Here is a 23,943-nt window from a genome sequence, read left to right as displayed (position 1 = left end):
TGAAAGAGGGTATTCCAATCAACATTGTCCAAAGCTTTCTCTAAGTCTACAAATGCCAGAAACGTAGGTTTGCCTTTCCTTAATCTTTCTTCTAAGATAAGTCGTAGAGTCAGTATTGCCTCACGTGTTCCAACATTTCTGCGGAATCCAAACTGATCTTCACCGAGGTCGGCTTATATCAGTTTTTCCATTTGTCTGTAAAGAATTCGCGTTAGTATTTTGGAGCTGTGACTTATTAAACTGATAGTTCGGTAATTTTCACATCTGTCAACACCTGCTTTCTTTGGTATTGGAATTATTATATTCTTCTTGAAGTCTGAGGGTATTTCGCCTGTCTCATACATTTTGCTCACCAGAAGGTAGAGTTTTGTCAGGACTGGCTCTCCCAAGGCTGTCAGTAGTTCTAATGGAATGTTGTCTACTCCGGGGGCCTTGTTTCGACTCAGGTCTTTCAGTGCTCTGTCATACTCTTCACGCAGTATCATATCTCCCATTTCATCTTCATCTACATCCTCTTCCATTTCCATAATATTGTCCTCAAGTACATCGCCCTTGTATAGACCCTCTATATACTCCTTCCACCTTTCTGCTTTCCCTTCTTTGCTTAGAACTGGGTTTCCATCTCAGCTCTTTATATTCATACAAGTGGTTCTCCTTTCTCCAAAGGTCTCTTTAATTTTCCTGTAAGCAGTATCTATTTTACCCCTAGTGAGATAAGCCTCTACATCCTTACATTTGTCCTCTAGCCATCCCTGCTTAGCCATTTAGCACTTCCTGTCGATCTCATTTTTGAGACGTTTGTATTCCTTTTTGCCTGCTTTCTCCTTTCATCAATTAAATTCAATATTTCTTCTGTTACCCAAGGGTCTCTACTAGCCCTCGTCTTTTTACCTATTTGATCCTCTGCTGCCTTCACTATTTCATCCCTCAAAGCTACCCATTCTTCTTCTAGTGTATTTCTTTCCCCAATTCCTGTCAATTGTTCCATTATTCTCTCCCTGAAACTCTGTACAACCTCTGGTTTTTTTCAGTTTATCCAGGTCCCATCTCTTTAAATTCCCACCTTTTTGCAGTTTCTTCAGTTTTAATCTACAGTTCATAAGCAATAGATTGTGGTCAGAGTCCACATCTGCCCCTGGAAATGTCTTACAATTTAAAACCTGGTTCCTAAATCTCTGTCTTACCATTATATAGTCTATCTGATACCTTTTAGTATCTCCAGGGTTCTTCCATGTATATAACCTTCTTTCATGATTCTTGAACCAAGTGTTAGCTACGATTAAGTTATGCTCTGCGCAAAATACTACCAGACGGCTTCCTCTTTCATTTCTTAGCCCCAATCCATATTTACCTACTATGTTTCCTTCTCTCCCTTTTCCTACTGACGAATTCCAGTCACCCATGACTATTAAATTTTCGTCTCCCTTCACTACCTGAATAATTTCTTTTATCACATCATACATTTCATCAATTTCTTCGTCATCTGCAGAGCTAGTTGGCATATAAACTTGTACTACTGTAGTAGGCGTGGGCTTTGTGTCTATCTTGGCCACAATAATGCGTTCACTATGCTGTTTGTAGTAGCTTACCCGCACTGCTATTTTTTTGTTCATTATTAAACCTACTCCTGCATTACCCCTATTTGCTTTTGTATTTATAACCCTGTATTCACCTGACCAAAAGTCTTGTTCCTCCTGCCACCGAACTTCACTAATTCCCACTATATCTAACTTTAACTTATCCATTTCCCTTTTTAAATTTTCTAACCTACCTGCCCGATTAAGGGATCTGACATTCCACGCTCCGATCCGTAGAAACCAGTTTTCTTTCTCCTGATAACGACGTCCTCTTGAGTAGTCCCCGCCTGGAGATCCGAATGGGGGACTATTTTACCTCCGGAATATTTTACCCAAGAGGACGCCATCATCATTTAATCATACAGTAAAGCTGCATGTCCTCGGGAAAAATTACGGCTGTAGTTTCCCCTTGCTTTCAGCCGTTGGCAGTACCAGAACAGCAAGGCCATTTTGGTTAGTGTTACAAAGCCAGATCAGTCAATCATCCAGACTGTTGCCCCTGCAACTACTGAAAAGGCTGCTGCCCCTCTTCAGGAACCACACATTTGTCTGGCCTCTCAACAGATACCCCTCCGTTGTGGTTGCACCTACGGTACGGCTATCTGTATCGTTGAGGCACGCAAGCCTCCCCACCAGCACCAAGGTCCATGCTTCATGGGGTGTGACATAATGTACTTAAATTCTGTAGTATTCCTTAGCATATTAAGCAGCAACAAAATATTGTAGGTAACACAATATTTGTAGATGGGACTGACTTCGTTTCACTCAAATCTTAAAACATATTTATTTAAAATTGATTGTTACCATTTTTGTGGCAATTATTTATGGATAACAGATGTTTGTTTACTGAAATTGTTTTGATTTGCTTACAGGGACGTTTGAAGGAAATATATGGGGGTCGTACTGCAAAAATGACTTTCATAATTGTTACAAAAAGGATAAATTCAAGAGTATTCCATGATAAACAGAATCCTCCACCTGGGACCATTGTGGATGATGTAATAACACTTGCTCAGAGGTTTGTGTTTGTGGACAATGAAGTTACACAGCAAATTTTGTAATGTGGAAGATACAATTTACTTGTGACATGAAATGAAACAGTTTATATAACTTAGTTTGGTGTAATTTACAGTACCATTAATTTTATTATATTCACTCATCATTAGCAAATTTCGAGTATACCAGCATTCCTCTAATTGCTATGTTAAAATTTGCTGCTTAGTAGAGTCCACACACTGCTACCTCGCTAACATCCTAGTCAAGTTGCAAAGGCGACAGAATCCTGAAACAGTGGCTTATTAAATGAGAAATTGAGGACAAATCAGGCAACAAGATTATGAAAAAGCACTTTTGCAGTGTAAATATAAACATATAATTTCTTCACTTATCTTGATGAAAAGCCACCTTAATTCTCATTTCATTAGTTACCGACGACTTAAAAAATTATATCATTACATTGCCAAAGTCAGCAGTTAGTCTTATATTATGATGTACGTCCTGCTTGTGTAGAATATGGCAAATGCTCGAGTATTTCATTCTAGCTTTATTAGGGATGGCAGTGACTGCTGAAACAACCTGTTTAACCTGAGTGTTAAAACCACACAAAATAGCCGGTTTGTGAAATGAATGATTTTTTGGTTTTTTATTCCAACTATTGCCTGTAATGCATGTAGAAATGTGACAAAGATGGAAAAATTTTGATCTCTCAGTTTCAAAATACTTGGAACCAAAATATTAAATTAAGTAGGCAACTGAAAGAGGACCTAGTCAATCCACCATTTGCTGCTTTTCTCGAAAAGTGATAAGTTGGCAAATACTACAGAAATTCTAATTTTTGGTAGCTTGGCTCAAAAATCATGTTGTAATCAGAGATCTTACCACTTTTTGCGCATTATGATCAGCTGTTTCTAAAGGGTGACAACTGAGGTTGAAGAACTCTGTTTTTTTGTGTTAATTTGTCTGTTTCCAAGGGCAATAAGCATTAAACTGTCTTTGCCTGTAAATGCATAAGACAGCAGACCAGATACTTTCTGTTTTTATTGTAGACTATGAATGAACTGTTGTTAAGTTTTTAATTAATTACTGTTACCATAACTTCCTTTATCTTTTATTATTTGATGGAAATGGCAGACAAATCTCCAATCTTTTAAAGCAACTGAAGCACTGTACTTCGCTGCTGTGTCGCTTTGTAAAAACAGTCCGGTCTAGGGTTCGTGCCACTCTGCAGTACCACAGATTTCCAATGACAACAGTGGGAGCCAATCTTACACACTGCACATACATGCATAACTTTAAACACTACACATGGTAACAAGAACATTATTGTCTCAGCAATGCTCTACCAATTCTTATGCCATGGATTTGTTACTCGTTTCTGTTGGTAATGTTTTTAAAATAGAACTGATCACTTTCCCATCTTCTATAATAACACCATATTTCAAAACAATGAAAATTTTGTGAATAAAAGTTATACCCTTTTTAAAAAGATTTATTTAAAAATGAAAAATTTTCACACTGTTGCTGTGGCTAATTGATACTTCAATTTTTTTACTCTTTTATTAGTAAAAAATAAAAAACCACCTTTTATAACAGACCAAACAAATATCAAAAAGTACTGGTTATTCAGAACTAAAGTTTTTCCCATCCCTAAGCTTTATGGCTTGCATGTGCAATCACAAATGAGTGTGCTACATAACATCAACTTTCAGGAAATCAGTGATAGATAGAAACCTCCTCCTGAGTCCAAAGAAAAATTCAGTATGTTAGTTAAATTTCGTATGCAGCAATATATGGTCTAATGTGAAAATGTGAATTCATAGCAACACCTGTTTTTCATTGAACACTTTTGAAATTTTATGCCGTGTGTTACTTATATGTGAAATATCACAATTACTATAACCATTAGCAAAATGATAGGCACTTCATCATGGTTCTTCAGTTTCACTATTTTGTTGACAGGGAACCAGCAACTTTTTTAAACTCCTTTAAGTGTTTATTAATGATTCTGTCAACAGTTGCAGTATTTATATTAGGCAACTAGTTTTGAACTATTGACAGAATCATTAATAAATGCTTTAAGGACTTCATCATGAAGCTCACATATAAAGCTATGTTGTTGTTGTTGTGGTTGTGGTAGTTGTTGTCCTCAGAAGTCTGTTTTGATGCAACTTTCCATACTATGCTATCCTGTGCAAGCCTCTTCATCTCTGAATAACTACTACAACCTACGTCCTTCTCAGTCTGTGTAATGTATTCGTGTCTTGGTTTTCCTCAATGATTTTTACCCCCTACATTTCCCTCCAGTATTAAATTGGTGATCCCTTGATGTCTCAGAATGTGTCCTACCAATCGATCCCTTCTTCTAGTCAGGTTGTGCCACAAATTTCTTTTCACCCCAGTTCTGTTTAGTACCTTCTCATCAGCTACATGATCTACCCATCTAATCAGCATTCTTCTGTAGCACCACATTTCAAAAGCTTCTGTCCTCTTCTTGTCTAAACTATTTATCATTTCATATATATGGCTATGCTCCATACAGAGACTTTCAGAAAAGACTTCCTGACACTTAGATGTATACTAGATGTTAACCAATTCATCTTCCTTCAGAAATGCTTTTCTTGTTATTCCTAGTCTACATTTTATATCCTCTGTACTTCAGCCATCACCTGCTACCCAAATTGCAAAACTCATGTACTACTTTGTCTTGTTTTCTAATTTCCTCAGCATCATATGATATAATTTGACTACATTCCATTGTCCTTGTTTTGCATTTTTTGGTGTTATCTTATATCCTTCTTTCAAGGCAATGTCTGTTCCATTCAACTACTCTTCCAATTCCTTTGCTGTCTCTCACAGAATTACAGTGTCAATGGCAAACATCAAAGTTTTCCTTTCTTCTCCCTGGACTTTAATTCCAACTCCAAATATTTCTTCTGTTTCCTTCGCTTGCTAAATATACAGACTGAATAGCATAAGGGGATAGGCTACAAACCCGTCTCACTCCCTTCTCAATCATTGCTTCCTTTTCATGCCCCTCGACTCTTTCAACTGCCACCTGGTTCCTGTACAAGTTGTAAATAGCGTTTCACTTCCTCTATTTTACCCCTGCCACCCTCAGAATTTCAAAGAGATTATCCCAGTCAATATATTTAGAAGCTTCCTCAAAGTTTACAAACGCTATAAACTTACGTTTGTCTTTCCTTAACCTATCTTCTATGAGAAGTTGTAGGATCAGTATTGCCTCGCATGTTGCTACGTTTCTCCAGAATCCAAACTGATCTTTGCAGAGATCAGCTTCTATCAGTTTTTCCATTCTTCTGTAAACTGTTCGTGTTAGTATTTTGCAACTGTGACTTATTAAAATGATAGCTCCATAGTTTCCACATCTGTCAGCAACTGCTTTCTTTGTAATTGCAATTTTTACATTGTCCTTGAAGTCTGACAGTATTTTGCCTGTCTCATATATCTTGCACAACAGATGGAAGAGTTTGCAATGGCTTGACTCTCTCAAGGCTATCAATAGTTCTAACAGAATGTTTCTACTCCCAGGGCCTTGTTTTAACTTAGGCTTTTGGTGCTCTGTCAAATTATTCTCACAGCATCATATCTCCCATCTCATCTTCATCTATATTGTCTTACAGTTCTATAATACTGGCCTCAAGTATATCTCCCTTGTATAGGCCCCCTGTATACTCCTTCCACCTTTCAGCTTTCCTTTCTTTGCTTAAGACTGCTTCTCTTTTCCCAAAGCCCTCTTTAATTTTCCACCCTACAACTCCTCATTGAAGATCGGTTAAGGAAAGGTGAGCCTATGTTTATATCATATGTAGACTAAGAGAAAGCTTTTGATAATGTTGACTGGACTACTCTCTTTGAAATTCTGAGGGACTGAAAGACTATTTGCAACTTGTACAGAAACCAGACAGCAGTTATAAGAGTCGAGAAGCATGAAAAGGAAGCAATGATTGAGAAGGGAGTGAGACAGGATTGTATCCTATCCCCCATGTTATTCAGTCTGTACATTGAGCAAGAGATAAAGGACACAAAAGAAACATTTGGAGTAGGAATTAAAGTCCAGGGAGAAGAAATAGAAACTTTGAGGTTTGTGGTTGACATAGTAATTTGTCAGAGACAGCAAAGGAATTGGAAGAGTAGTTGAATGGAATAGACATTGTCTTGAATGAAGGATATAAGATGAACACCGAAAAATGCAAAACAAGGACAATGGAATGTAGTCAAATTAAATCATATGATGCTGAGGGAATTAGGAAACAAGACACTTAAAGTAGTACATGAGTTTTACAATTTGGGCAGCAGATGATGCTGAAGTAGAGAGGATATCAAATGTATTTTAACAGAATAGACATTGTCTTGAAAAAAGGATATAAGATGAACATCAGAAAAAGCAAAACAAGAATAATGGAATGTAGTTGAATTAAATCATATGATGCTGAGAGAATTAGATAAGGAAACGAAACACTTACAGGTGGTGTCTATCTTTCCCCCCAATTAAATATGCTTCTAAATCCTTACATTTGTCCTTTAGCCATTTTTGATTAGCCACTTTACATTTTCGGTCAGTCTCATCTTTAGACGTTTCTATTCCATTTCACCTGCTTCATTTGCTACATTTTTGTATTTTATCCTTTCATCAAATAAATTCAATATTTCTTGTGTTTCTACTAGGCCTCGGCTTTTTTACCTATTTGATCCTCTGCTGCCTTCACTATTTCAGCTCTCAAAGTTATCCATTCTTCTTCTACTGTATTTCCTCCCCATTATCGTCTGTCATTCCCTAATTCTGAAACTCGTCAACAATCTATGGTTCTTTCAGTTTATCCAGGTCCCACCTCTTTAATTTCCTGTTGTTGTTGTGGTCTTCAGTCCTGAGACTGGTTTGATGCAGCTCTCCATGCTGCTCTATCCTGTGCAAGCTTCTTCATCTCCCAGTACCTACTGCAACCTACATCCTTCTGAAACTGCTTGTGTATTCATCTCTTGGTCTCCCTCTACGATTTTTACCCTCCACGCTGCCCTCCAATGCTAAATTTGTGATCCCTTGATGCCTCAAAACATGTCCTACCAACCGATCCCTTCTTCTAGTCAAGTTGTGCCACAAACTTCTCTTCTCCCCAATCCTATTCAATACCTCCTCATTAGTTACATGATCTACCCACCTTATCTTCAGCATTCTTCTGTAGCACCACATTTCGAAAGCTTCTATTCTCTTCTTGTCCAAACTAGTTATCGTCCATGTTTCACTTCCATACATGGCAACACTCCATACAAATACTTTCAGAAACGACTTCCTGGCACTTAAATCTATACTCGATGTTAACAAATTTCTCTTCTTGAGAAACGCTTTCCTTGCCATTGCCAGTCTACATTTTATATCCTCTCTACTTCGACCATCATCAGTTATTTTACTCCCCAAATAGCAAAACTCCTTTACTACTTTAAGTGTCTCATTTCCTAATCTAATTCCCTCAGCATCACCCGACTTAATTTGACTACATTCCATTATCCTCGTTTTGCTTTTGTTGATGTTCATCTTATATCCTCCTTTCAAGACACTGTCCATTCCGTTCAACTGCTCTGCCAAGTCCTTTGCTGTCTCTGACAGAATTACAATGTCATCGGCGAATCTCAAAGTTTTTACTTCTTCTCCATGAATTTTAATACCTACTCCAAATTTTTCTTTTGTTTCCTTTACTGCTTGCTCAATATACAGATTGAATAACATCGGGGAGAGGCTACAACCCTGTCTCACTCCCTTCCCAACCACTGCTTCCCTTTCATGCCGCTCGACTCTTATAACTGCCATCTGGTTTCTGTACAAATTGGAAATAGCCTTTCGCTCCTTGTATTTTACCCCTGCCACCTTCAGAATTTGAAAGAGAGTATTCCAGTTAACGTTGTCAAAAGCTTTCTCTAAGTCTACAAATGCTAGAAACGTAGGTTTGCCTTTTCTTAATCTTTCTTCTAAGATAAGTCGTAAGGTTAGTATTGCCTCACGTGTTCCAACATTTCTACGGAATCCAAACTGATCTTCCCCGAGGTCCGCCTCTACCAGTTTTTCCATTCGTCTGTAAAGAATTCGCGTTAGTATTTTGCAGCTGTGACTTATTAAACTAATAGTTCGGGAATTTTCACATCTGTCAACACCTGCTTTCTTTGGGATTGGAATTATTATATTCTTCTTGAAGTCTGTGGGTATTTCGCCTGTCTCATACATCTTGCTCACCAGATGGTAGAGTTTTGTCATGACTGGCTCTCCCAAGGCCACCAGTAGTTCTAATGGAATGTTGTCTACTCCCGGGGCCTTGTTTCGACTCAGGTCTTTCAGTGCTCTGTCAAACTCTTCACGCAGTATCTTATCTCCCATTTCATCTTCATCTACATCCTCTTCCATTTCCATAATATTGTCCTCAAGTACATTGCCTTTGTATAAACCCTCTATATACTCCTTCCACCTTTCTGCCTTCCCTTCTTTGCTTAGAACTGGGTTGCCATCTGAGCTCTTGATATTCATACAAGTGGTTCTCTTCTCTCCAAAGGTCTCTTTAATTTTCCTGTTGGCAGTATCTATCTTACCCCTAGTGAGACAAGCCTCTACATCCTTACATTTGTCCTCTAGCCATCCCTGCTTAGCCATTTTGCACTTCCTGTCGATATCATTTTTGAGACGTTTGTATTCCTTTTTGCCTGCTTCACTAACTGCATTTTTATATTTTCTACTTTCATCAATTAAATTCAATATTTCTTCTGTTACCCAAGGGTTTCTACTAGCCCTCGTCTTTTTACCTATTTGGTCCTCTGCTGCCTTCACTACTTCATCCCTCAGAGGTACCCATTCTTCTTCTACTGTATTTCTTTCCCCCATTCCTGTCAATTGTTCCCTTATGCTCTCCCTGAAACTCTCTACAACCTCTGGTTATTTCAGTTTATCCAGGTCCCATCTCCTTAAATTCCCACCTTTTGCAGTTTCAATCTGCAGTTCATAACCAATAGATTGTGGTCAGAATCCACATCTGCCCCTGGAAATGTCTTACAGTTTAAAACCTGGTTCCTAAATCTTTGTCTTACCATTATATAATCTATCTGATACCTTTTAGTATCTCCAGGATTCTTCCAGGTATACAACCTTCTTTTATGATTCTTGAACCAAGTGTTAGCTATGATTAAGTTATGCTCTGTGCAAAATTCTACAAGGCGGCTTCCTCTTTCATTTCTTCCCCCCAATCCATATTCACCTACTATGTTTCCTTCTCTCCCTTTTCCTACTGACGAATTCCAGTCACCCATGACTATTAAATTTTCGTCTCCCTTCACTACCTGAATAATTTCTTTTATCTCGTCATACATTTCATCTATTTCTTCATCACCTGCAGAGCTAGTTGGCATATAAACTTGTACTACTGTAGTAGGCGTGGGCTTTGTGTCTATCTTGGCCACAATAATGCGTTCACTATCCTGTTTGTAGTAGCTAACCCGCACTCCTATTTTTTTATTCAGTAATAAACCTACTCCTGCATTACCCCTATTTGCTTTGTATTTATAACCCTGTATTCACCTGACCAAAAGTCTTGTTCCTCCTGCCACCAAACTTCACTAATTCCCACTATATCTAACTTTTACCTATCCATTTCCCTTTTTAAATTTTCTAACCTACCTGCCCGATTAAGGGATCTGACATTCCACACTCCGATCCGTAGAACGCCAGTTTTCTTTCTTCTGATAACGATGTCCTCTTGAGTAGTCCCCGCCCGGAGATCCGAATGGGGGACTATTTTACCTCTGGAATATTTTACCCAAGAGAACGCCATCGTCATTTAATCATACGTAAAGCTGCATGTCCTCGGGAAAAATTACGGCTGTAGTTTCCCCTTGCTTTCAGCCATTCACAGTACCAGCACAGCAAGGCCGTTTTGGTTAATGTTACAAGGCCAGATCAGTCAATCATCCAGACTGTTGCCCCTGCAACTACTGAAAAGGCTGCTGCCCCTCTTCAGGAACCACATGTTTGTCTGGCCTCTCAACAGATACCCCTCCGTTGTGGTTGCACCTACGGTACGGCCATCTGTATCGCTGAGGCACGCAAGCCTCCCCACCAACGGCAAGGTCCATGGTTCATGGGGGGCTTTAATTTCCTAGCTTTTTGCAATTATTTCAACTGACATATAAACCATTTTTCTTACCCTCCCCCATCCTTTCCCCAAATAGTATCATTAAATACGTTTGAGAATGATTTGCAGGATAGCTGACATCAGCATGTCATTCTGTCAGAGTAGCACATCAGCCACTGACTGAAGAAGGCCTGTCACAGAAATCCACCCACATTGTGTGCCTGCTAAGAGGCTATATCGCTCGTTCTGGGAACTGTGGGTAATGGTCTGAAGGTTGTGTCTCCACTGTTGCACAGGTGGGTCCCCAGGCATTCAAGAATCCACCTGTAACATCTGTGTGTCATCGCAGAAATCTGCTCATATATGGCCAGCTATTATCTCATCTTTCTTTGACTCCCACTGCTATTTTGTCTTCACCTATCACTCTTGCTCTTTCACTGCCATTTTTTGTCTCCCGCAAACAGTCTCCTGTCTCCTTCAACAGAAAAAGCACAAATCTGTTCGCATGCCAACATTTTTGGTGAGGAAGGCAGAATGAGGATTGAGCCAGCTGGTTCCCCACTTTTCTGTGAGTCTTATAAAGAGAAAAATATTCGCTTGGAAAACATTTGTTTTTTTGTGCTCTGACAGGCATTTTTCTGTTACTTCTCACCTTTTCCTTGCCACAGCAGGGTGTGCTCATTATATAAAATGAATTCTATGGGTCAGTAAAGTTTTGACAGTTTATTTATATACTTCAACACATATAAACAACAAGTAAGTACACATAATACAATGTTAACACAAAATCGTTCGCTGTACATTTTTTCTGGCTACTTGCCCATCGATGGCAGTTCGCTGAAAATGTTGAGGTTATGATTTGTATCTTAAAAGAGTAAAAATATTAGTAGAAATATTTTACTGTATTTGCAGTCTTCCTAGTTTAATGAAAGTTTTGGCAGTCATTTTAAATTCTTGTCAGGCATGTTAAGACCCTTTCTAGCCTATTTTTTGCCACAGAAGTACCACTTTGGGCATATTTGTACAGGCTTGAATTGCCTATTATACATAAACATCATGTCATACTGTTTTGTTTTTGAGAAAATACTGACTAAAGACATAGTTTGGTGACTTAAGAACCCTAATGATGACCATTTGTTCATTACATCACTTAAACCTATATGTACACCTCAGACTGAATATTACGTGCATATTTTACATGCATAAGTACAGTAGCTTTGAACCTCTGGGTCTCTGTAATGCATAATGATATTCAACAAGTTTCGAGATTCTCCAGGAATACGATCTTAAGAACACATGATAAAAATTTAAACAATTTACCATTAACAGAAATTACAATTAGTACTTATGGTACTCAAAAATTGTGGTTTTTCAGGTGTAACTTGATAATGGATACAGATATTCAAAAATGGGAAAATGGCCTTTCTAGATGAATGTCTGAAGAATGTGCACTTAAAATTTGAATCATTTGTTATGGTTAGTTATTTATATAATTGTGATCCACTGTGCAAAAATGACTTAAAACCAGTTTTTATGGTTTTCTGCATAAATAGGACACTTTGAACCTCTGAATCTCAGTAACAGAAAATGATATCAGAATAAGTTTTTAGTTTCCCTAGAATACCATTTTTAAGAACATACATTAAAAATTTCAATCAAATATCATGAACAGAAATGACAGAAGTGGCCATTCCCAGAACTGGAACTGTTCACATCCAAAAATCATGGTTTTCAGTGTTTACCCAGGAACTGTCCATAAACAAATGGTGCTTTTATGATCCATCTAATGTTCACTGTAGACCACATGTAATGCAAAAGAACCAACCCAATTGCTCAATTTTCATGGGCTGGAGGAAGTGTGTGATGCTTAAATTTTGATCCAGTGCTGTAGGATAGCTAGAGTATGCCTGTCCTTTAATAGTTATACAAATGGTCACTAGGCCAAGGGCTCTCCAAAACAAATTTATGAGCTTCTGTAAGTTACTATACAAATGGTCACTAGGCCAAGGGCTCTCCAAAACAAATTTATGAGCTTCTGTAAGTTACTGCTTCCTGGCTGGACTTTGAGAAATTGCTTGGCAATAGGTGTTGGAAAACTCAGGTCATCATTGTGAAATTAGTGTAGTCAGCTTTGACAATCACCCATGTGGGAGGGTTAAGAAAAGAGTGACCCATCATCTTCAAGCTGAACACAACTTCTCTTCCACCTAAATGTGAAAGTAGATCTTGTGACCATGATAGTGATCAGGACTAGCACATGATATGTTTCAGTGCTTTGAAAAGCTGTGCTCCTTCACTCTCCTCACATTTTATACATTATTTTGTGGGAAAGTGCAGTATTATTCAAAAATTGCACAAGGAACACATACAGCTTCAGCGTAACTCATAAACATTCCCCTGAACTAATATTTTGTCCAACTGTTTTTGCTGTTTCATCTTTAGTCACATATGCAAGATTTTTTGTTCCAGTGCAGATCCCTATTATCAAGTGTTTCTTATACATTGATGAGAATGTCTGCCAATTCAGGTAGATTGTATTGTGACAATATGCTGACACAAAGTATTTGAATATTTAAACAGTTTCTGAAGTATTATTTCATTTGTTAAGAGGGCTCAATTTTTGCTTTGCACTAGAACCATTATTAACCATTCCTTAAGTCTTGTGTCACATAGGTGAATGAGGGAAACTACTTGCATGAAAATCTTGAAGTATCTCCATAGATATGTTCTCTCTCTCTGTTATACATGCACACACATTCCTTTGAAGTACACTGATTGCCTGGAGACTTTATTGTGTAACATAAACAGAATATGGAACTTGCATGGCCATAGTCCATGGGTCACTATGAAGATACTACCTTAATAATAGTGCTCCTTCTCATTATCTTAAAAAATGTAGCTCATTTGGCCATGTATGGTGTCTTTAGCGTAAGAAGATAAAAGTTGCGGCAAACCTAGTCACTTACACCCTCACTTTGCTGTATATTGTTGTTTGTTGATCCTATTTCATTATAAGTGCTGTTTCAGAATGGGCAGCCAAGATATTACTTAAATGTTTCCCATGCAACCTCCTGAACAGGACAAATATAGAAGAAGTACTGAGTGGCAGACAGACACTTAGACAAAGTATTGATGACTTGAGCTCTAATAAAGAAGATGGGTTGAAAAGTTATTCTAGAGTTCCTTAAATGTTTTAATGTTGCTCAGCATCTGTCCGACTAGGTATCCATTGCTTATATTACATGTAGATTTTCAGTAGTTGCCTTAATTCTGCTGACTGATGATTACCATTCACTATAGGATTTTCTGAGAAACAAGAACATTTTATGATGTTTTCAGACGCCAGTTCTTGTTTTGGAACAAAAAGTTACCATAGACTGCTCCAGAGAGGCTTACAGGATTTATTAAACAGGATTTTTCTGGTAGAAATTCCTTCACTGGATATTTTAGATTATTTTACTAAGTTCACAGAATTATTCATGTCAGTTTGTCCTTAGCCAGCCACAGTTACCTCACAAGTAACAGCTTTTTCTCTTAAAAGTAAAAGTTAATGTCATTATATACATCTTGCTTCAAGACAGTACACAGTCACCTACATTCACAGAATAAAATACTGTCAGAACATTAAATTGTTTATTTGTTATTCCAAATGGAGTGATGATCATTACATTCTGATTATGAGCCATATAATAACTCACATTTTGGAATATTCCAGGGATTTCAAAAATAAGTGTAAGAGTAGAAAATTACTTTTTGAATATATTATTTGTAAAGTGTTAATAAGCCTTTTGAGTAACTGTACTGTCATTTAATTTGAAAACTTTTGGCTTAAAAAACAGCAGTATGAAAAGGATAGGTTGCTACCATTAAGAGAAAAAGGAAAATTGTCTAGATGTCAAAAACTTAAAGCCAATGCCCACCAGCTCAGTTGCCCCAAAACATTAGCTTCAGGTGTTTTGATTTTTCAAAATGTGAAAGTTGTTGAAATCAAAAATACCATCATCATTTATGGATGAACTAGGCATTCTGATCCTAGTCTAAGGTCTTTCATCAGGTGTGTAAAATACAGATTTCCCAGAAGAAGCTAGTGAGTATTGGATGAATAAAGTGATAGCTTCCTGTGATAATATGCTTCATTGGTTGAACTATTAGGAAGCAGAAAAATAATCCATACACAGAGCTCTTCTAATAACAGGTTTTCTGGAATTTAAATGGTCAGAACATTTAATCTTGTAAAACTTGTCTGTTTTCCTCTTATGTTGTTCATTTTAAGGCATTAGATGTTGTTTCTGCTTATTCAAACTTTTAATCTTGAGTTGCATCTTACCCATCATACACACTTCTATTCATGATTGTATCTGACAAGTACGTTGCACCAAATTTGGTCTCTTGTATGATGGGCAAATAAATAACTAAAAACAGTGATTGCATGGCATCCTAATATTTTTGGTTTACCACAAAGCCTTGTGCAGGATCATGTACTTTGGAAACCTCAAAATGAAATTCAGAAGAGAAATCAAGCAATATATTCCTGAAAACCGACACAGTGAGATCCTGTCAAGAAATATTCTGGGGAAATGAAGCAGATATACTACTATTTAAGAAATAGATTAAGTAGTGTGAAAACCACATGTAGAACTACGTACTATTACTTAACTCTATATTAAAATATATGTGAAACATTTTTAAGAAGCGAATGAATTATTAACTTGCTCATACTGAGAAATAAGGGGCAACCTCTAAATACTGTGTTCATCTTGAAGGAAGACAATTTCTCAGTCAAGATTACATTTCTAAAATCTTTATGGTAATTGGTGTCAGTAAAAGAGAGTTACCATCATCTGATCTGTAAACAGTGTACATTAGGTTTAAAGCACATTAATTTATGAAAATAGCATGCAATGTCATAGCTGTAAAACATGGAGCGAGTTATTATTGCACATATCTTGGTAAAGATTAATAACAAGTGTCCAATGAGAGCTATAAATGTACTCCATATTTTAATTATTCAGAGAGTTATGTAAGATGCATTTGCATGTCAATGTTAAAACCAGTATTTACAGTATATTTTGCCAAGTGCATCATCCGATGTTACAATTCACACAGTACATCACTGACGCAGTAGCACCTCTGAACTGACACATGAGAAAAGTAACTAGAGAACATGTTGACATTTAGTGCCACTAGAGGTCACATGTGTATTCATGTTACTGTCAGTTGCAAATATAAATATGTAATTTTAATAATGTCATAACTTGTGTACAATTATATACCTTATAGATTTTTGTTGTGACAACAATAAGTTGAAAAAGACAACATGTCATTAAGGCTGCAGCCTGAGTCATATTTCAGAATCCTATCCATGTACACCATAATTGGATGGATAAAAAAATCTGCTCACCAAGCAGCGCCAGAATTACACACATAAAAGGTATTACATATTCAAGCTTTCGCAGCAGTGGCTCCTTCTGGCAGAAAGGTTGAAGGGGAAGAAAGAGGGGTGAAGTAAAAGGACTTGACAGGTTTAGGAAAAGAGATAGAGTTCGGGAATCTCACTCAGAATACCAGGTCAGGAGAGACTTACGAGATGGTAAGGAAAGGCATATAATTTTGGACTCTCAACAACCTCTACAAAGGGAAAACATTAAAATCTCAAATCCAAGATAATAATATGGCAGCAGTGATTAAGAAAATTCACTGAGACACTAAAAGATTTAGGTAAATAGTATGATGTGTAGTTACACAATATGTTGTCTGTGGATATAAGCAAGGACAAAATATGTGATGTAGGTGGATAAAGGTCACAGTAGAATGTTTAGTCCATGCACAGTCCAGCCTAAGGCAGCTGAAATAAGGTGACATTCAGCTCTAAGGGAACACAAAAAATCAAGTGTATAATGTGATCCTTTGCTCATGGTCTATGTGTGGTGAAACTCGAAAACCAAAAATCCAATAAGTAGGCTACAGCATTAACTATGCATTTTTAAAAAATATTATCTGTGAATCCTAACAAAAGGAGCTAAAGCCAAAGAAATTAGTTGCAGTACACTATGAAACATTTTAAAGAAGTTCTTTTCTGTAAAATCTAAGACGCCATTAAGAACGTTATACTGTGTCACTTCTTATGACTATATATATTTTAAATTTTCCAGGCTATCTTAAGTATTTGCCTTCAGCGACATTGTGAAGAATTTTGTGGTTGTGAAGAACTTTGTGCTTTGAGTCTCGCAGATGATTGCCAAATTTTGTGTTATTATATGTAGGTCAAAACAGGTGATCTTTTATTTTGCCAGATAAAGGGAACATGCTGGCAAACATAAAAACGCAGCATCATTTGTGAGACTGCAGTTTCTTTGTTAGGCTTCACAAATAATATTTTTTTAAAAGTGTGTAATTAAATACCATAGCTAGCTTACTGGCTGTTTTGGTGTTCAAGTGTCACCACAAGAAGACCATGAGCTATAGATATGTTGTGTACTTGACATATCACTTTACCTTAGAGCTGAACATCACCTTGTTTCACCTGTCTTAAGCTGGATTATGCATGGACTTATCATATTGTTGTGACCTTTATGTACCCATATTGTGTATTTTGCCCTTGATTATATCCACAGGCAATATATTGTGTAATTACGTATTGTACTTATGACTATATTCCCATTTTCTCTAACATGACTATATTCCCATTTTCTCTAAATCTATTAGTACTTCATTGAACTTTCTTTGTCAACACTGCCAAGGTATTATCTTGGTTTTGAGATTTTAATGTTTTCTCTTTGTAATGGTTGTTGAGAGTCTAAAACATTTTTGCACCAGGGCTACGCAACTGTTTCCAGAAAGTTCTGAAATAATTTATGCTTTGTGGATGGTACTGTAGTTAGAAGTCAATTTTTTACACATTTTAAACAATATGGTATCTTCAATTAACAACTCACAAGTAATTTTTCAGAGCCATCAGCATTGATGCCTAATATTATTTTGTGATAAGCTTCCCTGTGTTCCCCTCTGTGGCAAATTTTGCACTTATTGGCAAGTGTCTTATTTAGAATATTGAAGAAAAGTAGTTTCATCAAATTAAATATGTCCTTAGGTTCTTAGTACTGCTTAAAAGTTCTTATAATCTACCACTCAGCTGTTCAATTAACAGTTTCTGAATTTTCACTATTTTGTTCACTACATTTAGTTTTACTCCTAACTCTGTGCAGCTACATCTGTTCTTTGATGAACTTAAACGCTTTAGAGAATTTTTTACTCTTTGTTCTGTCCAAAGAGAAGACTACTGACAGAGCCTTCCCATATCTTTCTGTAACTTTTCCATTATGAAAGAACAACAGAAATGACTTAAAACACACAGCACAATTCTATATTCACGTAAGTAATGGCTGTGTACAGTGCTACACGTAATGGCTTTTGCTAGCTTCAGAAGTTGTTTTTTCTTCTTACAACTCTGTCTGATCAAAATTAAAGAGCCCAGGACTCAAGACAGTTGACCTTCATGTAGTGTTTGTAAACATTATTGAATCGATATTGTGAAAGTAGAAATTTTGAATAGACTAATAGAAAACATTGTAAACAGAAGGGAAATAGTACTTCTGAGGCCATAAGTAAAAGTAAAGTTGTACAGTAAAATGAAGTCTAGATGACAGCTGAGGCTTAAGGAATACTGTATGAGAGTTGATAAAGATAGCATGCCCTCTGTTATAAATCTGCATATAAAGTTATAGTTTGACTGTGGTAAGCATTAATTGTGGTGATAAATAATTATAACAGTATAATAACAGTTTAGTGCTTTCTGTTGTATTAACTGATCAGTATTAAATATTCATTACTTTTAGCAGAGAGTATTAAAATGATCTTATCCATGTGCTAAACAATGTTGCTAAGTTCAGTCTTTGTATATCCAGTCATTCTTTGCTTTACAGATATGACTTCTTTCTTGTATCACAATCAGTGCGCCAAGGGACAGTGAGTCCAACATCTTACAATATTATTTATGACCACCTTGGCTTGGATCCAGATAAAATACAGCGTCTTACATATAAATTGACTCACATGTACTTCAACTGGAGTGTAAGTATTATAAAAAAAGGTTATGTTTATGCAAGCTTTTGGAGCCAATGGTGCCTTCTTCTGGCAGAAGGGTTGAGGGGGAATGAAGAGAGGTTTCTGTTTTGTGTTTGACATATGTGTGTGTATCTGAATCAGTAGAGCTATTACTAGTGACTCATTAAACCATCTGTGTCTATCCATGGTTGATAAACATCTGAACAATCATTTGAATATTGTACCTGAAAATGAAGTAAAATGACTTTGAAGGTGAATACTACATAATGACAACCGAGAGGAGTATTGTAAATTCATATTACTAGTAAATACAGATGAATGCCCAAGAGTTCTTTTTTGAAACATGGTTAAATGAAACTAAAAACAGTTCAGCATGTCTGTGATGTGATGTGAAGTACATTATTAGCAATTATGCATTCAATTAGCTTTGCCTAAAGTAAAAGATTTCACTTCACAAATTGTTATTATTTTTAATAAAAATATTGAAAAGCCAAGAAATTTTAAACTTTGAAATAATTTTAAGTTTACATCTAATTTTGTGTAATCCAACTCCTCATGCTTATTCATTACGGTATCACTATATTTTTATCATATTATTGTAATTTATTGTATGCAAGAAGCACTCAACCTGCTGCGTGACTGTCGCTTTGGCATTACCCTCTCCCTTTCCTCTTCTCCCTCTAACTTATTTGGAGCAGTATATCACAGTGCTAATTGGTTTCATAAGGTATGCAGTAGTGGTGACAGTAAAATATTGGAATGGAATGGGGCAAGGGGTAGAGGTTGCTGCCCTTCAGGCTCATCTATATGCCTACCCACCCTAAGAAAGTAGAACAGAAATTAGAGTTTGGAAGTGGCATCAAGCAAGAGATTAAATAGGCTCAACACTTTCTTCAACAGTTTTCTCAGTAATGTGGAAAGTAAATTTGACATGCAGCCTCAGGTAACTGCAAATGAGCCTCACATTAGTGTATTTGGAAACAGAACTTGAAAAGTAAACATGTAGGGACAACAGTAAAAAGAATGAAGTCCTATAGTAAAAGCTAACTTACTCCATAAAAGGCGTGGCCATTTGTGGAAGCAGCCACTTGGTTTACCAACATAGTTGCAGCTACTGTACAGAAGCCTATTCAGGCATGACCACTAACAATCTGTATACATGAATGTCCACTATCAGACTGTGGCCAAGAGTTACCTGGACTATCCAGTTGCCGAGCATGCCATCCAATAGGGTCTGCTTGACTTACTAAGAGCTTCTACTACTTAGAATCTTCCCACCAGCACCAGCTTTTAAGACATGAGTAGGCGGAAATTCTTCCTGCAACATATCCTTTGTTCCCATAACCCCCCAATCGACCATCACTAGTCCTTGTCCTACACCTGTCTCTGTGCCCTTCCCTGCTCCCACACCTGTTTCACACAAGTCTCCTGCCATCCCACTGAACCTTACTTAGTTCTTTTTCCCTTCTCTGCTTCCTCTACCCTGCACCCTCCCTCCTATCACTGCCCAGCACAGCCTCCCAGTGCTGTGTCTAGGCCCATTGTTCTGTACCTGCCACATCCTTGCACACCCCCACAGCATCTTTCCCCATATATACCCTGCTATTGGTCCCCCTCTCTCCATCTCTTTCCACAACCCACCTCCACTGAGATCACTATTCACTTTAGAGTACTGAATTTATTTGGCTAAATTGTTTGTGAATGTGTTTTCCTAAATCTCAAGAAGGGCACTTTCTGCTGCTTGATGCCTCCTATAATCAGTGAGTAGTTTACAGGTTAAAATGGTGTCTGGAGGGGTTTCCAGGATTGCGGGCATCCAAAGTGAGTTGTAAAAAGGATGGGAGGGTTAAAATTCGGCACTCTCAATCTATTCCAGTGCATGTAATACAGTCAGGTGTGCCCTGGGGTTGTAGAACAAGTCAGGGTGGTCTTGTCAGGAGTCATTTGGTAATGGAATGAAGTCTAAAAAGACTCGGGAGAAGAAAAGAAGTCATGCTGACCTGAGAACTGGAGATAGCAAGGGTTACTGCGACTCCCTGAGGATGGCCGGATGATGTGCAGCCAAAATATCAGTGGAAGAAATTTTATTTGCGCTGCTGCATGCCCGAAATTTAATGGACTTGCACGGGCATCTTTCTTTCATCTGAAGCTCCATCTGCTGCTCGCAACCAACATGTGATTTTCCTCCCACATTCCCCATTGGTCACTCAGTGTGGTAACTTGTTAGTCAATGTGTATATGGCAACAAACATCCTCTGCTTGGCATGTAGAATGCAATGAAGGTATACTGGGAAAGTGATTAAAAAGGCAATTAAAATTTAACTGGAAGGAAATGTAAAATTAACAATAAAAATTCCCCTAGACTGGCGGTGTAGCCTCCACCTCCTTACCCATTCGTTAGAAAATGGTGACCCATGTTGGGGACTTAATATTAGGGTCAACATGTGCCAATTTGGCCAAAATTGCACATCTATATCTACATCTACATTAATACTCCGCAAGCCACCCAGCGGTGTGTGGCGGAGGGCACTTTACGTGCCACTGTCATTACCTCCCTTTCCTGTTCCAGTCGCGTATGGTTCGCGGGAAGAACGACTGCCAGAAAGCCTCCGTGCGTGCTCAAATCTCTCTAATTTTACATTTGTGATCTCCTCGGGAGGTATAAGTAGGGGGAAGCAATATATTCAATACCTCAGCCAGAAACACACCCTCTCGAAACCTGGACACCAAGCTACACCGTGATGCAGAGGGCCTCTCTTGCAGAGTCTGCCACTTGAGTTTGCTAAACATCTCCATAACGCTATCACGCTTACCAAATAACCCTGTGGCGAAACGCACCGCTCTTCTTTGGATCTTCTCTATCTCCTCCGTCAACCTGACCTGGTACGGATCCCACACTGATGAGCAATACTCAAGTATAGGTCGAACGAGTGTTTTGTAAGCCGCCACCTATGTTGATGGACTACATTTCCTAAGGACTCTTCCAATGAATCTCAACCTGGTACCCGCCTTACCAACAATTAATTTTATATAATCATTCCACTTCAAATTGTTCCGTACGCATACTCCCAGATATTTTACGGAAGTAACTGCCACCAGTGTTTGTTCCGCTATCATATAATCATACAATAAAGGATCCTTCTTTCTATGTATTCGCAATATGTTACATTTGTCTATATTAAGGGTCAGTTGCCACTCCCTGCACCAAGTGCCTATCCGCTGCAGATCTTCCTGCATTTCGCTGCAATTTTCTAATGCTGTAACTTCTCTGTATACTACAGCATCATCCACGAAAAGCCGCATGGAACTTCTGACACTATCTACTAGATCATTTATATATATTGAGAAAAGCAATGGTCCCATAACACTTCCCTGTGGCAGGCCAGAAGTTACTTTAATGTCTGTAGACGTCTCCCCATTGAGAACAACATGCTGTGTTCTGTTTGCTAAAAACTCTTCAATCCAGCCACACAGCTGGTCTGATATTCCGTAGGCTCTTACTTCGTTTATCAGGCGACAGTGCGGAACTGTATCAAACGCCTTCCAGAAGTCAAGAAAAATAGCATCTACCTGGGAGCCTGTATCTAATATTTTCTGGGTCTCATGAACAAATAAAGCGAGTTGGGTCTCACACGATCACTGTTTCCGGAATCCATGTTGATTCCTACATAGTAGATTCTGGGTTTCCAAAAACGACATGATATTCGAGCAAAAAACATGTTCTAAAATTCTACAACAGATTGACGTCAGAGATGTAGGTCTATAGTTTTGCGCATCTGCTCGACGACCCTTCTTGAAGACTGGGACTACCTGTGCTCTTTTCCAATCATTTGGAACCTTCCGTTCCTCTAGAGACTTGCGGTACACAGCTGTTAGAAGGGGAGCAAGTTCTTTCGCGTACTCTGTGTAGAATCGAATTGGTATCCCGTCAGGTCCAGTGGACTTTCCTCAGTTGAGTGATTCCAGTTGCTTTTCTATTCCTTGGACACTTATTTCGATGTCAGCCATTTTTTCGTTTGTGTGAGGATTTAGAGAAGGAACTGCAGTGCGGTCTTCCTCTGTGAAACAGCTTTGGAAAAAGGTGTTTAGTATTTCAGCTTTACGCGTGTCATCCTCTGTTTCAATGCCATCATCATCCCGGAGTGTCTGGATATGCTGTTTCGAGCCACTTACTGATTTAACGTAAGACCAGAACTTCCTAGGATTTTGTGTCAAGTCGGTACATAGAATTTTACTTTCGAATTCACTGAACGCTTCACGCATAGCCCTCCTTATGCTAACTTTGACATCGTTTAGCTTCTGTTTGTCTGAGAGGTTTTGGCTGCGTTTAAACTTGCAGTGAAGCTCTCTTTGCTTTCGCAGTAGTTTCCTAACTTTGTTGTTGTACCACGGTGGGTTTTTCCCGTCCCTCACAGTTTTACTCGGCACGTACCTGTCTAAAATGCATTTTATGATTGCCTTGAACTTTTTCCATAAACACTCAACATTGTCAGTGTCGGAACAGAAATTTTCGTTTTGATCTGTTCCGTAGTCTGAAATCTGCCTTCCATTACTCTTGCTAAACAGATAAACCTTCCTCCCTTTTTTTATATTCCTATTAACTTCCATATTCAGGGATGCTGCAATGGCCTTATGATCACTGATTCCCTGTTCTGCACATACAGAGTCGAAAAGTTCGGGTCTGTTTGTTATCAGTAGGTCCAAGATGTTATCTCCACGAGTCGGTTCTCTGTTTAATTGCTCGAGGTAATTTTCAGATAGTGCACTCAGTATAATGTCACTCGATGCTCTGTCCCTAACACCCGTCCTAAACATTTGAGTGTCCCAGTCTATATCTGGTAAATTGAAATCTCCACCTAAGACTATAACATGCTGAGAAAATTTATGTGAAATGTATTCCAAATTTCCTCTCAGTTGTTCTGCCACTAATGCTGCTGAGTCGGGAGGTCAGTAAAAGGAGCCAATTATTAACCTAGCTCGGTTGTTGAGTGTAACCTCCACCCATAATAATTCACAAGAACTATCCACTTCTACTTCACTACAGGATAAACTACTACTAACAGCGACGAACACTCCACCACCGGTTGCATGCAATCTATCCTTTCTAAACACCGTCTGTACCTTTGTAAAAATTTCGGCAGAATTTATCTCTGGCTTCAGCCAGCTTTCTGTACCTG

At 38.0% G+C, this 23,943-nt stretch overlaps 1 protein-coding gene across 1 annotated transcript in view; it reads left to right on the top strand.

The window, feature by feature from the left end:
- LOC126234036 (piwi-like protein Siwi) overlaps nt 1-23,943 on the top strand; it is a 257,707-nt gene that overhangs the window by 200,974 nt on the left and 32,790 nt on the right. Inside the window, exons 11-12 of the mRNA XM_049942902.1 lie at nt 2,450-2,595; nt 18,625-18,772. Coding sequence (XP_049798859.1) covers nt 2,450-2,595; nt 18,625-18,772 — 294 coding nt within the window. The remainder of the gene's footprint in view (nt 1-2,449; nt 2,596-18,624; nt 18,773-23,943) is intronic.

This window comes from Schistocerca nitens, chromosome 1 (assembly GCF_023898315.1).
Source record: "Schistocerca nitens isolate TAMUIC-IGC-003100 chromosome 1, iqSchNite1.1, whole genome shotgun sequence".
Lineage (NCBI taxonomy): Eukaryota > Metazoa > Arthropoda > Insecta > Orthoptera > Acrididae > Schistocerca > Schistocerca nitens.
The sequence above is the reverse complement of the archived record's forward strand: the minus strand, read 5'-3'. Positions and strand labels throughout refer to the sequence as shown.